At 42.9% G+C, this 17,518-nt stretch overlaps 1 protein-coding gene across 1 annotated transcript in view; it reads right to left on the bottom strand.

Moving 5' to 3' along the window:
- Positions 1-279: 279 nt before the first annotated feature.
- si:ch211-212o1.2 (uncharacterized protein LOC492735 homolog) overlaps positions 280-17,518 on the bottom strand; it is a 29,925-nt gene continuing 12,686 nt past the window's right edge. The window contains exons 2-6 of the mRNA XM_029153349.3: positions 16,532-16,651; positions 16,338-16,429; positions 9,896-10,040; positions 5,304-5,516; positions 280-2,487 (exon numbers count right to left, since the gene is read on the bottom strand). Coding sequence (XP_029009182.1) covers positions 2,366-2,487; positions 5,304-5,516; positions 9,896-10,040; positions 16,338-16,429; positions 16,532-16,651 — 692 coding nt within the window. The 3' untranslated portion in view covers positions 280-2,365. The remainder of the gene's footprint in view (positions 2,488-5,303; positions 5,517-9,895; positions 10,041-16,337; positions 16,430-16,531; positions 16,652-17,518) is intronic.

Below are 17,518 nucleotides of genomic sequence, written 5' to 3'. Positions count from 1 at the left end.
GCCTTTACCCGGGATGTGTCTCAGGGATTAATAAAAAGGCGCTCATCCTGTACCCATGTCCTCATTCTGTGTTCTCATGTAATCCACATATACTCCTGGATGAAGCAGCCGCTTCACTGTCTGCAATGAAGCTTAAGACCTTAATGACCTTTGCAAATCAACAGCATGCCTAAATGCTAAACTTGGACTCATAATCCTCTGAGTTTTTGTCCTGTAAAATATATGATTAATAATACATCTGCAAACGTGTTCTTGTATTTATTGAGATGAGCATTTGGACATTCTGGAGTAATAAACCTTTATTTAAACCCAAGAGCAGATAAAAACATTAAGGCAGATAAGCAGTGAGCGTTGAGCTGCAAAATGGAACATGTGAATTTATACAAGGCTTGATTCATTTATAAAAAAAATCATTTTAAAGCCAGAGAAAAGATAACACAGTGTGTTACAGCATGTGTAGTGTGCTCGCACGCATGCAAACAGCCTGGTTCGATTTGTATGTCTGTCATGGTGAGTGAATGGGTCAATGGAGGACATTTACTCAGTAAAACAATAAAGTGCTGTTATTATTGTTCTGAGACTGAAGGGATTTTCAGCCTGCAAAATAAACTACAACTCAAGCAGCTTGGCTCTAGTGCAAGTTATTAAGAGTCCAAAGTGTCAACGTATGGCATTTAAACACGAGTCAGAGATGCTAGAGCCCTAAGCATCCATCTGCAAAGCCTGGTTGTTGTTGCTAGAACAGAGTTCGCTTCTAGCACTTTTAAATGCAGTAAAATTAATTTCTTGCTCTCACATCCTGTGACTCCGGTCTCTATGTTTGTGATAGTTCTTTTGTTGAGTGTTTAACATTTACAGCTGCAGTGTGTGGGATAAGAATAGCAAAACAGTCTGCAGTGTTTCGTCTTTTCTACCAGTGCTCACAGCAATCCATTTCTAACATGATTTCAATTACTTGTAAAAAAAGATTTCAGACTTTCTTAAATAACCATAGAAGAAATTAAAGCGGTTCGGTCGGCTTTATGTTGTGGTCAGGCTGTAAACTCTACGTGAATCTGTGGTGGTGAGTAATGAGTTAAAAGCAGATTCAGAGATGACAAGGTACTGTAAGCAATCTCTTTTGAGTGGTGGAACAGAGCTAAACTAAAACTTTTTACAGTGTCCAGTGCCCATGGAAGAATATCTAAGACGTGGGATATTTTCTGCACTTTCAATTTGGTGATTCCAAAATGCTTTTTAAGAAGTTAGCTGAGGAAAAAAAATAGAAACCCAATCTAGCACTTCAAGCCTCGGGGCATGTAAACAGTAAGCACAGGTGACACAGTCAGCAGCAGTGTACGGTGGATTTGACCTCTGGTCCGAGCCAACGTAACTAAATGAAATCAGCAGTTTATGCTGGGTAAATCATCTAAAATCCCAGCTTCTTTTGCGTTTTCATTTCACATCAGGTAAAAACGTTATTTCAGTATGCATACTTTTTAAACATGCTACTTATCCTCTGACCACCAAGCCTGGCTGACCTTAGCATATGTGTAGAGTTAACTGCTAAAAGATTAGCTGTTCATCATGACAAAGAACTTATAGTTTTGATAATATTTCTAAACGTATCTCATTTCAAGGGAAGTAGATTTGTCTTTCAAATGAATAACAATGAACTTGATGTGTTTCATATGCTCATTTAGAAGAAATTATTCGGTGTTATCTGGTGGCGAGGGATGCGATTGAGGTTCTTGAGGTTGCTTCAAGAATTCACAGCGAGGTCATTCGCTACTAAATATAGTAGCACTTCTGGAGTACCTGTAAACTGAATGAGTGAGGATCGGCACAAAATAGTTCTAACACTAAAAAAATGGATCAGAACCAAAACATCATCCAGTAAAAAAATAATATTTGAGTTGTTTGTACAATTTTTAACTAACAAAAACTTCGTTGACGCCATGATTTTAACCAGTTTTACTTGTATCTAAGTTTACCGAGGTCTAGACACGTTTATACAGTACATCAGAGCTGAGAGAGATATTAGAAAAGTGCCTTTGTCAATTCTTGGTACAAAAAGGACATAGACAAAAAGGTGGGACTTAACAACAGAACTGCTTAGACATGTGTGGTGTAAGAAGAGGCCTGCAACAACACGATTGGAGAGCCCATCCTCCAGAACCCCTACACCTACAGGACAGTGCACATGCCTACAGTACCAGCTCACTGACCCACTAACTGTTTCATCAGCAATGTTCCAAGCAGACTATAGCACATACTGAACACATATCACTTGCACCAGTCTTTGAGTTTTTTGCTACAACATGGTTTGCTCAGATGCACAGGCGCATGAGTGAAATGTAAAAACGTGAATTTGTGCATTTCTCTGTCAGTCAGTCTTCTTGGCCCATGCCATGTCATCTGATCGTGGTTTTTGGCCTGTTACACATTCGATCAATTGCTCCATCCGTCTCCAAAAGCCCAGCTGATCCAGTGGGTAATTACACCAACCTGGGAGAAACAAGGGAAAAGGAGACAGGAAATGCAGAGGGAGACCATCAAACAGGTGGAAAAGGAGGTAGCAAAAAGACTGATGTGAGATCTAATCACATCTTTTTGTTAGTGTGTGAAAATGTCAATCACTGTCGTCTCCCAAAGACACGATGTTTTTAGATAATAAATCAGCGTTTCACACCACCTACTGCTCCAACAGATCAAACACTGAATCACATTTACCTGGTCCTTAAATGAAACCCCACCCTTCCCCTCCTCTCCGTCATGCCTAATGTCCACTGTACCTTTCCCTAGTTTTGTCTATGTGCATCCTAATCCTCCACCAGCCTACCTCCAACCCTGTCTGTCTGCTCGTCTCATCATCATTCAGAGTAGATTTCACAGGGGTGGAGGGATCGGGAAAATCTCCCGAGACACACTTAGCCCCAAGTAAAAGACGCATGCGCGCACACACACACACACACACACACACACACACACACACACACCATGGGACACTTGGGTTTATATCTAGACTAAAGCTGTAGGTACCTTTACTTTTGTAGCCCACACAGTTAACAACTAAACACACAGTAGCAGAAACAGGTGCAGACATACAGTAAGGCTGCACAGTCACCCCCCCCACACCCACCCTCACACACACACACACACTCACACACACACGCACACACACACACACACACACACCCACACACACGCACACACACACACACACACACACACACACAGGGACGTGTAGTGAGGTTCATGATTCATAGCTTATCATCTCTCGCACTTTTTTGTCTAGAAAAGCGCATTTCTGATCTGTTGCCTCTACAGTATGTGTTCTTCATAATGGACACTCATTCCAAAGAAAAGAATAGGAAGGTATCAAATATATTTGATATATTTGAAAGTTGTTTATAAAACTTTGAATTGTGCTTTAATCATTTTTTTCTTTCAATCAATTAGTTTAATATCCAAATTTATTTGTCAAGCCCTTGCCTTTATTTTCCAACAGTTATTGGGGGATATTTGAAACTATTAGTGGTCTCACTAATGATACACTGGGTTAAAGGACAGCGACAGCAACCCTTTTAGAATGAGACAGGATAATCCTCCTTTCTCACATGATCTTTTTTCTCTGCAGTTTAGTTTGTCATTATGTCACACACAAGGTTGTAGAAGAAAATGTGTGTTTAATGCAAACCATAACAGGACTGGGCAAACACCGCGTCTCCTCAGGTTTTTCCTCCAATTGGATTGGAAATACACCAACTCGGCAAGTTTTAATCAAGAAAATGTTAAGAATTATTTAAATTATACAGAGACTGTATAACACAGATCAGCAGACAGATATGGATTTCTGATTCATGTTTTCATATACATATTGTATTTTCAGGCGAGGTGTGTGTGTGTGTCCCTTCTTTGACCCTCCGTCTGCTGGAACGCAGTGAAGCAGCAAGAGGTTTTGTTTGATTGCACTCTTTTTCCAACTCTCCCTGTTCGCGTTCGTTTGTACTTCTTCCACCACACACCCTTTTTTTATTTCTCCAAATCCCCGCTTCTTACCCACCCTTCTCCCACCCTCCCTCCCTCCGCTGTCCTCCATCCCCCCTCTGCCTGTGAAGTCCTATTTGTTAGAACTGACAGCAGGTTAGCATTAAATATACATGGGGATTGTCAGCCAGTGGCAAACACAAAGGCAGCTAGGCAAGCCCCAGTGGAATCCAAGCCCAGCCCATGCAGCCAGGCTGGCGGAGCTCAGGGCCACCACTGTCCCAGTGGGGCCCATGACCACCCTGCCTCCCACCACCTCACACAGAGGTTAGAAACTGAAGAGGAGGTCAAAGACTAGTGCACGCACAGATGCTCAAGTATGCAGATGTGCGACAGCATGTGTGAACACACACTGGGCCCCCCCTAACTCACACGCGCGCACACACACACACACACGCGCGCGCGCACACACACGCACGCACACACACAAACGCACACACATCTGTCCTCCGCAGGGGCAGAGGGTGACGTACAAACTGAATCCCCCTTGTGTATCCTGCCTCTTTTCTCTCCCTCCCTCCCTCTCACCCAGATGCACACAGAATACTGAATGTGGATCTATTACAGAGGCCTTGCGTCTCTAAAGACATGCACACACGCAAACAGAACATTTTCTCTTAGTTATTTATAAGAAGTCGACAGACAGTCAGACACTGCTGGCATGTTGTCCAAAGATGCAGAGAACTGTAAGTGAAATTATCCTGGAATTGTCAGATTCAAAATGGCCACTGAAAAACAATCAACCAGGAGTCACATCAATAATACACACATTAAGATTTAGTCACAACAAAATGATTAAGGATTTAAAACACCACACTCTTACTTTGAATTTGCCAACACCACAGTCATCTTACATGTAATTGGCTCAGATTTAAACATGGTAATACAATTATTAACAATTAACACAGTTCATCAATTTAAACATAAACAAAGAATAAGGACTGAGATGATTTACGTTTATTGTGTGTGTGTGTGTGTGTGTGTGTGTGTGTGTGTGTGTGTGTGTGTGTGTGTGTGTACTGGCTGTGGTCAATGGCAGTGAAAGACCAGCTGGTTAAATTGACAAATTAAGATTCTAGTGAAATTAAAATGAAAAAAAAAAAAGATTAAAATCGTTAAAAGATAGTAGCACAAACCTGTTTTCCCTCAATAAAACATTATTTCCTCAAACATGTATTTTTTATGTGTTTGGTTTGATATATTAAAAAATGGGTCAAGTATTTTCAAACATAATATCTTTGTCTGACCATCAAAGGAAATAACACCGTTCATACCTGTAGTAATGCAGTAGTATGTCTCATGTGGCGAAACGTGATGGATACGGTGGTGTTTCCGTGGCAACACAAGATGCCAATCCTGGAGTAGTGTGACCCAGAGTGGGAGGCCGAAGTAGGAATGGCTCCACTTATGAATCTGATTGGTCAGCGTCACAAAAACTGCCAGGGCAAAGACATAGCAGTCCCAGGGATAGGACGGCACCAAGGCCTCTGTAAGTGGACAAGACAGGACATCCACAGAGGACACCGACAGAACAGGTTAGTGACAGACACAAATACACAAATAGAACAATTGGTCTGCTTAGGGTAATGAAAAGGGCCGCTCAAATGCAGAATACACCCACAGAGAGGACGCTGGCAGGAGACTCAGAGAGATGAAGAGACTGAGGGGGAGGACAAGGAATAGGGCAACATGGGGAGGAGTGGCAGCAGGGGATAAGAAGGATGATGAGAACAGAGGGTGAAACCGTCCGTAATGAAACATCAAAAATAAAACAGTCACTGTCACAATGTCAGACACCGTTCTGCTAAATCAGACGCCGACAGGAGATCAATCATCTGACATTAATTGAATCTTTTATCACCACGCGATCACTGCAGCACTACAGGCCTCAAGAGGAAAAAGTAAGTCATTGAGTCAGGGGTGAGACACTTCACCCTCCACGCCTGTGTGGCATCGCGCAGGAAAATCTGCCTGTCTTTTACTGAGTCCTATGATGTTCTACATGTTACTGTAAATCATTACCTTTAAATATTTAAAGATCACACTCAGATTCTACTCTGTCATCTTTGACCAGAATCTCTCTTTTACATCATACAGTAAACAAATCTCCAGAACCGCCTACTTCCATCTTAGAAATATAGTTGAAATCAGAAGCATCCTCTCTCAGAGCGATGCAGAGAAACTGATCCATGCATTTGTTACCTCTAGGCTGGACTACTGTAACTGCTTACTCATAGGATGTCCTAACAGCTCCTTAAAAAGTCTACAGCTTATTCAAAATGCTGCAGTCAGAGTTCTGACGGGACTTAGAAAGAGAGATCACATTTCTCCTACATTAGCTTCTCTGCACTGGCTGCCTGTAAAATGTAGGATAGAATTTAAAATTCTCCTACTCACCTACAAAGTACTCAATGAAAAAGCTCCTTCTTATCTTAAAGACCTCATAGTTCCTTATGTTCCCAGCAGAACGCTTCGTTCTCAGAGCGCTGGGCTACTTGCGGTTCCTAGAGTGTTTAAATGTAGAACAGGGGGCAGAGCTTTTAGCTACCAAGCTCCTCTCCTCTGGAACCAGCTCCCTCTTCAGGTTCGAGAAGCTGACACACTCTCCACCTTTAAGATTAGGCTTAAAACCTTCCTTTTTGATAAAGCTTATAGTTAGAGATGGTTCAGGTCACTGGCAATGATTGTTAGTCACAGGAACCATCTCTTAGTTAGGCTGCAATAGACATAATTGACAATAAATAGACTTAATTTTTACAATGAGCTCCTCTGTTTCCTTCTACCTCTTCTGTCCAATAACCTCCCATCATTGTTCCATGTTTAACTAACCTTGTCTCTTTCTCTCCAGTAGTTGTGCTACTCTCCCGCTCTCTCTCTCTCCCTCTCTCTCTCTCTCTCTCTCTCTCTCTCTCTCTCTCTCTCTCTCTCTCTCTCTCTCTTTTCCCTCACTTTATCTTTACCTACAGGTATCATTGGACTTAAAGTTTGGTGTCTGTGATGGGCAGCTGCAGATCCAACCATCCTGCCTGCATCCAGTCCCTGGTCCTACCATCCTGCCTGTGCTCTGTTGTTGCTTGTTGTTGCTTGTTGTTGTTGCTGTGCTTTTTTCTCTCTCTATCCTCTCACCCCAACCGGTCGAGGCAGATGGCCGCCCACATCCAGTCTGGTTCTGCTGAAGGTTTCTTCCTTGTTAGAGAGGGAGTTTTTCCTCTCCACTGTTAGTCAAATTAAATGCTTGCTGTATGTGGGATTTGTTGGGTTTAGTTGTGTGAGGTTTTAAACCTTACTTTGTAAAGTGCCTTGAGATAACTTTGTTGTGATTTGGCGCTATATAAATAAAATTGAATTGAATTGAATTGAAACTCATAAAACACAGCTTTTTAAGCTTGTGTGCTCATCTTCCTATGAGTTGGACAGACAATCAGACAAAATTCTAGATGATGTGATTTTTTGCTTTTTTTTGTTTAAACTGCTAATTTACACATTGTACTGTAGGTTTCTATTTGAGTATAATAAAGCACTTATCCGGTTAACATTTTTTTGTTTTCTACATTCGTTGTTCAACCATCCTCTGTTTATTATAGTGGACGAAATCATAATCAACAAATCAACCGGGTCCTAGGATTGGTCCCTTGTTGTTTGATGTTTCTTGCTCTTCTTTGTGTCTGTGACATCCACCTTGATGGTATCAGTGATTGTTTCTGTCTGTGCAATTAGGGTCACAGTTTAAATGAATAGGCGAACTGACAAGACTGACGGTTTGTCATGTGCATATGTTCAGCTTGTGATGGTGCTACTGTACAATATGTTGGTGCCTCAGTCATTCATTGGTCTCGTAATGTTACATGGTCATGTGTGTATATGTTACACGTGTAGGGTTGCAACAACAACAACAACAACAACAACAATAACAAATTAAACAATGATAGAAATGATCAATTATGATACTCATTTTACGTTACAGCATGATGCAATAAAAACGCGGCCACTGGCAAAATGGTGGAGAAAACTGATCAACAAATTTCTTTATCTGGCCAATAAATACGTTAACCTGCAAGTGTTACAAAATTTAGCATGTGGACTGTAAATACTACAGCGACACACATGCACAGGAGAAGAAAACAGACGTTACTGGATGTAGCAGCGGTAACAAATGCTGTGTACAGTATCCGTCACGTAAAGCTACCGTGTCAAATTAGATTTTATTTTTTATAATCCAATGTATCGATTAAATGAACAAATAATCACCAGATTGATCGATTATCAAAAAAATGTTATTTGCAGCCCTACATGTGTACCTAGTGTACTGTACATGTCTAATACGAGTAGTCTGGTCCATGTGTGTGGTTGATCCAACAAAAGGCAACAGTACGTAACCCACAAACCTAACATGAACTGTCCTGGGTTCACTTCATTTAGGTTGTACATGTACATGTACTGTTCTCTAAATGAGTACACAGATTAGTTCATCTTATTGAAGGGATTTCAGGTCAGTGTGTGGTCATTGTCCATCTCTCCTGTGTTTAAACTAAATTCTCTCTTACTGTATGTATTTGTTTTAAAACGACTTACAGCTGTCCTCTCTCCATCTCCCTCCAGCCCCTGTTCCCTTTGGTTAAAACAGCGATCTCTTGACCTCAGTTCAAGTGCAGACATGACAGCTGGAGACGTCATCTCACAGCTTTTAGCTTGGTCCCATCTACTTTTCTCTCCATCTTTGTCTGGTGACCGCCTGGCACAGTGAGGGGCTTAACATGACAGGTTTAGATGTCATCTTACCACAACATGACCCTCTGCCACCCCGTCCCCTCGCTCTCTCACTCACGTCTCAAACTCTTAGCGGTGACCTCTGAAGGTGCAGACATGACAGGTGGAGATGTCATTGCCTCTCTTCGTGTCTCTGTCTCGTGACCTTTTGACTCCCTGCAGTTAGTAACATGACAGGTGAAGATGTCGCCTACATGTGGGCCTCACTATGGCCCTCTCCCCCCTAATCCACCCCCCCTCACTTCACTGACCGCACCTGGAAATAACCATATGACCTCTGCAAGTTTTAGCTGAATCTGTCTGAATCTTTGCTTTTGTTTATTTGCCTCAATTTGTCCCATTAGAAACAAAATTCCCAGTGTATTTGAGTTGTACTGTATACATTTACTTTATGTCCAACATCACCAATAAGGTCCATGGTAAAGGTTGATATATTATTAAAGCTTTAATAAAATTAGGACTCTCTCAGACATAGATTACTGACAAAACCACATGATAATAAAAATATGGTCACATCAAGCGAACCATGGTCGGAATAAAGACAACCCCAATATCAAAAAACAGGAAGGTTGAAAAAAGTTAACATTCCATGTTACATGGAGGCTCAGGAACTTACTGTACCTAACCTAGCACTTAACATCCACTGCTTCAATCTCCAGCTGTCAAAGGGACAGTTGACTATAGTTAGAGACACGGCGGGTCAGATGCTGTTTTCTACATGACTGCTCCTGCTGATCTTTCTCCTCTCCTGCACTCATACGGCCAGTTCACATGGCTCCCAGTAAAACCACCCTGTGCTTCCCTGCGTCTCCTCACGTCAGAACCCTGAAGCAAGGCATTAGCAACGGGAAAACCCTGTATAGTTGTGCTTACAGTACACTGACATCACAGCCTGATGATGGGTGGCTGTATTGGTGGGATCACATATACGAGGAGGTCAGATCTCTGGGGGTAATCAAACCTGCTGCTGTTATGTCCCCAAGATTCTCATTCTCAGGTGCTAACAACGTGCACACCTGAGCATTTTACATACGAGACACAATAGTTATGAAACCTTATTTTTCTGACTCCAACAGCAGGTTTTAGTCCTTCTCCATACCTGGTGTGTATGTGAGGAACTTGTAGGCCATGTGAGCCAGTGGTACAATGGGGATCATACAGTTGTCTCCATTGGTTTCAATGAAGTCGTGGCGAGTGATGGCAGTTGGATCGATGTGGTGTTCCCTGAATGGTCGAATGAATGCCTAAAATAGACAGAGAGATAAATATCAGGTAACACAATAATCCCATCTTTAGTTGTAAACCCTCACTATAGTGCGGGGCATTATATTTTTAATATATTTTTTACTTAACTCAATTCTTTGCCAGTAGCAGAAAAGAAAGACTAGCAACACAAAACAAGTAAACATGATCATAAATAGATTTAGGTTTGTGTGTATATACCACTCTATTCTCACCCTCCGCGGGTGGTCTCATCCACTTTCCAAGCTCGGGTCCTCTACCAGAGGCCAGGGAGCTTGAGGGTTCTGCGCAGTATCCTTGCTGTTCCTAGGACTGCACTTTTCTGGACTGAGATGTCGGATGTTATTCCAGGGATCTGTTGTAGCCATTCCTCCAATTTGGGGGTCACAGCCCCTAGTGCTCCGATCACCACAGGCACCACTGTGGCCTTCACCTTCCAAGCCTTCCAAGTTTTTCTCTGAGCCCTTGGTATTTCTCTAGTTTCTCATGTTCCTTTTTCCTGATGTTGCCATCGCTTGGTATTGCTACATCCACCACTACGGCTTTCCTCTGTTCTTTGTCCACCACCACAATGTCTGGTTGGTTCGCCATTACCATTCTGTCTGTCTGTATCTGGAAGTCCCACAGGATCTTGGCTCGCTTGTCCTCTACCACCTTGGGAGGTGTTTCCCACTTTGACCTTGGGGTTTCCAGTCCATACTCTGCGCAGATGTTCCTGTATACTATGCCAGCCACTTGGTTATGGCGTTCCATGTATGCTTTGCCTGCCAGCATCTTACACCCTGCAGTTATGTGCTGGACCGTCTCAGGGGCCTCTTTGCACAGTCTACACCTTGGGTCTTGTCTGGTGTGGTAGATCTGGGCCTCTATGGCTCTGGTGCTCAGGGCCTGCTCCTGTGCAGCCAGGATGAGTGCCTCTGTGCTGTCTTTCAGCCCAGCGCTTTCAAGCCATTGGTAGGATTTGTTGAGATCAGCCACTTCAGTTAGGTTCCGGTGGTACATCCCGTGCAAGGGCTTGTCCTCCCATGATGGTCCCTCTTCCAGCATCTTATCCTCTGTTCTCCACTGCCTGAGACATTCACTCAGCACGTCGTCTGTCGGGGCCTTATCCTTGATGTACTTATGGATCTTGGATGTTTCATCCTGGATAGTGGCTCTCACGCTCACTAGTCCTCGGCCTCCTTCCTTGTAGCTAGCGTATAGTCTCAGGGTGCTGGATTTGGGGTGGAACCCTCCATGCATGGTGAGGAGCTTTCGTGTCTTAACATCTGTGGTCTGTATCTCTTCCTTTGGCCACCTTATTATTCCTGCAGGGTATCTGATCACTGGCAGGGCGTAGCTGTTTATTGCCCGGGATTTGTTCTTGCCGTTGAGCTGGCTTCTTAGGACTTGCCTTACTCGTTGGAGGTATTTGGCTGTTGCCGCATTCCTTGTTGCCTGTTCAAGGTTGCCGTTTGCCTGTGGTATTCCAAGGTACTTGTAACTGTCCTCAATGTCTGCTATTGTTCCTTCTGGGAGTGAGACCCCTTCTGTGTGGATTACCTTGCGTCTCTTTGTCACCATCCTCCCACATTTCTCGAGTCCGAATGACATCCCGATGTCCGAGCTGTAGATCCTGGTGGTGTGGATCAGCAAGTCGATGTCTCGCTCACTCTTGGCGTACAGCTTGATGTCATCCATGTAGAGGAGGTGACTTATGGTGGCCCCGTTCCGGAGTCGGTATCCATAGCCAGTCTTGTTTATTATTTGGCTGAGGGGGTTCAGACCTATGCAGAACAGCAGTGGGGACAGTGCATCTCCTTGGTATATGCCACATTTGATGGATACTTGGGCAAGTGGCTTCCCATTGGCTTCAAGGGTGGTTCTCCACAACCTCATCGAGTTTGCAATGAAGGCCCTTAGAGTTCTGTTGATGTTGTACAGCTCCAAGCATTCAGTGATCCATGTGTGGCTTTGAATGATAGGCTTTCTTGTAGTCGATCCAGGCTGTGCACAGGTTGGTGTGTCGCACTCTGCAGTCTTGGGCAACTGTTCTGTCTACCAGGAGTTGGTGTTTGGCTCCTCTGGTATCCTTACCAATGCCCTTCTGTGCATCGCTCATGTATTGACCCATGTGCCCACTTATCTTAGTGGCGATGATGCCTGACATGAGCTTCCATGTTGTGGAGAGACAGGTTATTGGCCGGTAGTTGGATGGGACAGTACCCTTTGAGGGATCCTTCATTATCAGGATCGTTCGCCCTTCGGTTAGCCATTCAGGGTGAGTCCCATCCCTTAGCAGCTGGTTCATTTGTGCTGCCAGGCGCTCATGGATTGCAGTGAGCTTCTTTAGCCAGTAGGCGTGGATCATGTCAGGGCCGGGTGCTGTCGAGTTTTTCATACCTGAGACTCTTTGTTGGATTTCTGCCACTGTGATAGTCACTGGATTCTGTTCAGGGAGGTTGCTGTGGTCTTCCCTCAGATCCACCATCCACTATATATATATATATACGACCCCCCACCCTGGCCTATTCTTTATTCAGGTTATATGTTTCGTTAGATAGATGACCATACTGTAGCCTAATTACAGCCATCTGTGGGGACACCATCAAAGCAAGCATTTAAACCTCACAGAGGTGTAAAAGAATATAAATGAATCTGCTTTGATTTTATTAAACACACAAATAACCCAATAATACACAAATTACTTCAGAATGAAAGAACACCACTGAGAAGAAAGAGAGAAAATGGGCACAGTAGTAGGTCAGGAGAGAAAAGGCATTTATATTACTACAGCTATGTGTGCCTCCAGAGCCGCGCAAATGTCAAAAGCTCTTGTGAAATTAACATGCACCAAAATATGAACAGGAGCAAACTATCTATTAACACCCCAGTTGTACCTGAGCTGGTTTCACCAGCAGATCTAAGCTGACGTCTGGGATTGTGAAATTAGAAATGTCCAAATTAAAAAAACAACAAATAAAATGTTTAATGTACAATGACTAGGACTTGTTTCTGTTGGGCAGCAGTCACCGTATGTATCATGAATAACAATTTAGTGTTCATGAGAAGGAAAACATGGAAGGAACTAGAAACCGCAAATGTTAAAATACTAGTTTTCTCTTTTCTCAGGTTAACGCTCTCTCACTTATTCTCACACACTTGTTCATGCATGCACATGCACACACAGTGTGCTGGAGCAAAAACTCAGAATTTTCTACCTAATTTACATTCACTTCAAACACAAAACAGACACTGAAAAGAATTGTTTACTGTCTTTACACAAATGCAGATCAAATGCATCCACACACTAACACGGCTCAGTGGTGCCTTCCATCCTGTGCCACCCCAAAGCTCATATCCAGCATCCTAATAGACCACAGAACAGCAGCAGCCGCACGCAGACACGCTCACACACATAAATGACCCATAGACAGTCCACACAAAACCTCATCTTCAAACACCCACACACTCATAAACCCCACCTGCACGGTGCAGTGGCAGACACCTGTCTGTGAGAGCATGGGGGTCTCAAATGAAAGACTGAATCTGAATCTCAGAGACACACACACGCAGGATAAAGGTAATTTATTTCTCTGTGGAAAAAGCACAAAGTAAGGTTTGCATCTGTATTGCCTCAGTGTGCGTGTGTCTAACCACAGACACATCAGCATGACAACTCATTATTGTCATGCCAGCCAGTTGAATCACACACGCCGATCAGCCAACGCAGTTGGTTGGTGCCACTGCAATCTTGACAATTATGTACTCTTCTGCCTCTCCCCCACCTCTCCTCACCCACCACTCCCCCTCCTCTCACTGCAGCCCTCAGCCAGATGAAAGCTGGGCTAAGCCATGGAGGTCGTGCCGAGCGGGGCGGCATCCGTGCTCCCAGTTAACGGCGGGCCACCGGTCGCTGCGTGTCCTCTAATCCCACACCGTTTAACGGCCCGCCTCACACGACATCCGTTAATCACCAGCTCACATCGCCCATCGCCCCAGCAACCGCCACTGTCCCACTGTTTGGACAGACACGCCCTTCCACCCCCTTCCTTTTCATTTTTTTTGGTACACTGACCATTTGTTACACTGTATTTTCATCTGACTTTCTGTCATCTTTCTGTCCTGATCTTTGGTATATATACTTTCTGCTTCCCATCATTCAGGCCTATAACAACAAACTCAAGTCCTTCATTAAATCTGACACTGATTAGCCTATTAGCGTGCTGCTTGAAACTGATGTGCTTGTTACAGATAACAAAAAAGCAGCGAGCAATTAAGGGGCAAAAAAGCTTTTAAAACAACTTCAAACTTATATCACTAAACTCTCAGCACATCTGGCAAATTTCAGTGTGAATTGAGCATCATTGAGAACTAATGAGCGTGACTTTGTCCTCAAACTGGTGTCATTAGAGGACTGCTAAATCCTTGTTGAGTCAATTAAAGCTCAACAACATGACAACGACGAAAAAAACACAGCAAAGCCTAAAGCCTCGCGAAGGAATCCTTTTAAACACCACTGGGAAAATCAACTGCACTTCTTGAGATAGTGTTGCAGCTTCAGTACTGGGGAGGAAAAAGGCTTTTATGGGTTTAAATCAGACTACAAAACACAGTACATTCGTAAATATTATGAGCTGGGGCAACTTTGTGATAAATAATGCTGACAAAAAGCAATTCGTTTTTTTATATTACTAATATTAGAAGTTCTTTAGCAGATTTGTGTGATTAGTTGTGTCATTTAACTGTGCAAACATTTAAACTTTCACTTAATGTAATACTTTATTACTACATTAACTATTATATTAAAGGCCTGGGGAATTAAAGACCTGGGAAGTGGATCCAAATTCCTCCCAATCTATTTGTGTGTGGTTAGGTCAGGTACATTAAGCATCCATTTAGTCGCTAGAGCGTGTTTTTGCCTACCTAAAGATCATATACAGTTAAAAGGTACTACACACACACACACACATACACACACACACACACACACACACACACACACACACACACACACACACACACACACACACACATACTACATATACACACTACATATACATACTACACACACATATATATATATGTATGTTTTCTAGCTTGTGTACACTAGCCTCAAGTGTAGCCTCAAACTAACCTTAACCGGGTGCGTGATTGCAAACCCACACACAAACCCACACACCACTAGCACATTGTCATCCCTCTGTTCTTTTGCAAAGGTCCATTCTTCTCCACCAGTTATGGTCGTTATTAGAAGTCTCCTACAGTGCACAAAACACCATGCAAATCTGCAGCCTCTGCTGCGCTTTGGTCCTGGTAACTACCTAAACCCCAACAAATGCTACATCATAAATAAACATTAAACCACACCGTGTTCAGGCAAAACAGGAAGTCACACAGGGCTCCAAGAATCACGGCTTAGAGCCAACTGATGGTACAACACATCTACAAAAATACTGGATGTAGAGACACAGAAAACAATGTCTCGTCTAATTGACACCAAATCAAAAAAGAGTTGAAATTTTATTTATTCCACTAGCAGCTGTCAGTCATGTGTTATCTAAAGCTACTTAACGACGGACACTGCTGTATCGGGAGGATACGGGAGGAATAATGGCTCAGGTATACTTGAATGCAGAAGTGTAGACGTTCTTTTGTACATACTGTGACTGTACTGTATTGGAAATTGAGCCATTTCAAAAGGCAGATGACCTCAAACGTCTCACCCGCGGCTGCCATCCTTCTGCCAGAGCACCATTAACACCACACTTTCTGTGTAGTCATGGTGGTAGCTTCTCCACCAATGTCAAATTGCAGCCTGCACCAGTCAGGACTGTGTTGTCACAGCCATTCATCAACTCATTCTAAAGTTTCAGTTATTGGAACTAATGTTCACAACAACTTCAGTATTGCAAATACAGTAGATGTACTAGTATTTAGTACACAGGTATTTGGTCATTTGCTAATACCTTTTTTTTTTCAAATGCTTCTTTGCAAATGTCATCAAATTACAAAATGCTATGACATTATTTTACCTTTCAGTATATAAAAACATGTATCAATTAATAATCAATGAATACCTAACTCATGCATGCACCTCATCCCATTAATCAAAGCAAAGGTTCACTAACTAGTTCATGAACTAATTTGCATGAAACACCTGATCACAATACTTTTAACTGGCTAAAATTAGAATATATTTTGATCTTATGGGTTAAAGGTCAAGGTGGAGAAATGTGAAGCTGACTTGTAATGCTGTAATGTAGTGATTGTACCCTCAGTGTATGTATGTACAGCCTAGATATGCACAGTTTGCTCACCTTGCCAATAACAGGGATGTCCACAGATCCCCAGGTGTCTGCACCCCAGTGTACGATGCCTGATGCAAAGTCTGCCGTCACTATTCCTAGAACTGGCAGACAAACATAAAGACAGAGTGGTACAGTGGACTGTACTAGTTCAGACTTTGAGAGAAACATTCAGAAAGCGAACATTGTCCGATCACCAAACCTACCAATGCCAAGAATGATTCTGTAGATGTGAACGGTGGAGAAATGCAGAAGCAGGAAGGAGAGGTTGATGGCGAAAAGGAGGAAGCACAGAATCACACAGGCCACCTCCTGGAGCCGTTTACCTTAACAAGAACAAGGACAGAACAAACATTTTTATCTCACCTTCATGAAAAATTATTTATTATGCAGAGAAACCAAGACGGTAAGAAGCTGAGGGTGACGAGATGATGATACTGGTGAGGACCACATCTGCTGGGAGAATAGTCCACTCACTAATGAGGGTTAAGGGATGATTTGTGTGTGTGTCTATGGTGTTAATATGTAATCAGTCAGATGAAGACAAGTGTAATGCAGGCTGCAAGGTCACAACCCCTCATGTGTGAACTACAAATGCTGGCGCAGCACGGCACCACACACAGTGGGGGGCTCTGCCTCTGCAGGGACAAGGTTAAACTCACAGGTCAGCAGTATTAACTTAAGGGACTCACTAAATCTACTCACACTCTAAAATTCTACATCAGCAAAATTATGTGAGAGACATGGGAGGGTCAGAATCAAACTCCCTCAGCCACAGCCCTTAAGATTAGAGTCATTGAATTATTAACCACACAAGCTGATTTGGAGCTCATCTAATATGAGCTGCGTTTTCTCCTATATTGTCTCTCCTATTGTAAACTCCCAAGCAGAAAATGTAATGTCTGCATTTCATGACTCGCTCATGACCAAAATAAACTAAAAAACATATATACATAATATAAAGCTCCATTCTTCATTTGTACTCCATCTCTCATCCCCATACTGTATCTTAATGTTCCTTTGCCAGTCTAATGTGCTTTTAAAACTTTAATGTGTTCAGATCTTAAATGTATCACACAGCATTACCACCCTATAAGATATTCATGACATTTTTTTAATAAAGCCTGAGTGTGCGCGCCTATAGGCCTGTGTGACTAAATATGCCATCAGCCTCTCATAAGGTATGGGCTGGT

This window comes from Betta splendens, chromosome 6 (assembly GCF_900634795.4).
Source record: "Betta splendens chromosome 6, fBetSpl5.4, whole genome shotgun sequence".
In the NCBI taxonomy this organism is placed as follows: domain Eukaryota; kingdom Metazoa; phylum Chordata; class Actinopteri; order Anabantiformes; family Osphronemidae; genus Betta; species Betta splendens.
Note: the sequence above shows the minus strand (reverse complement) of the source record. Positions and strands in the feature narration are given on the sequence as shown.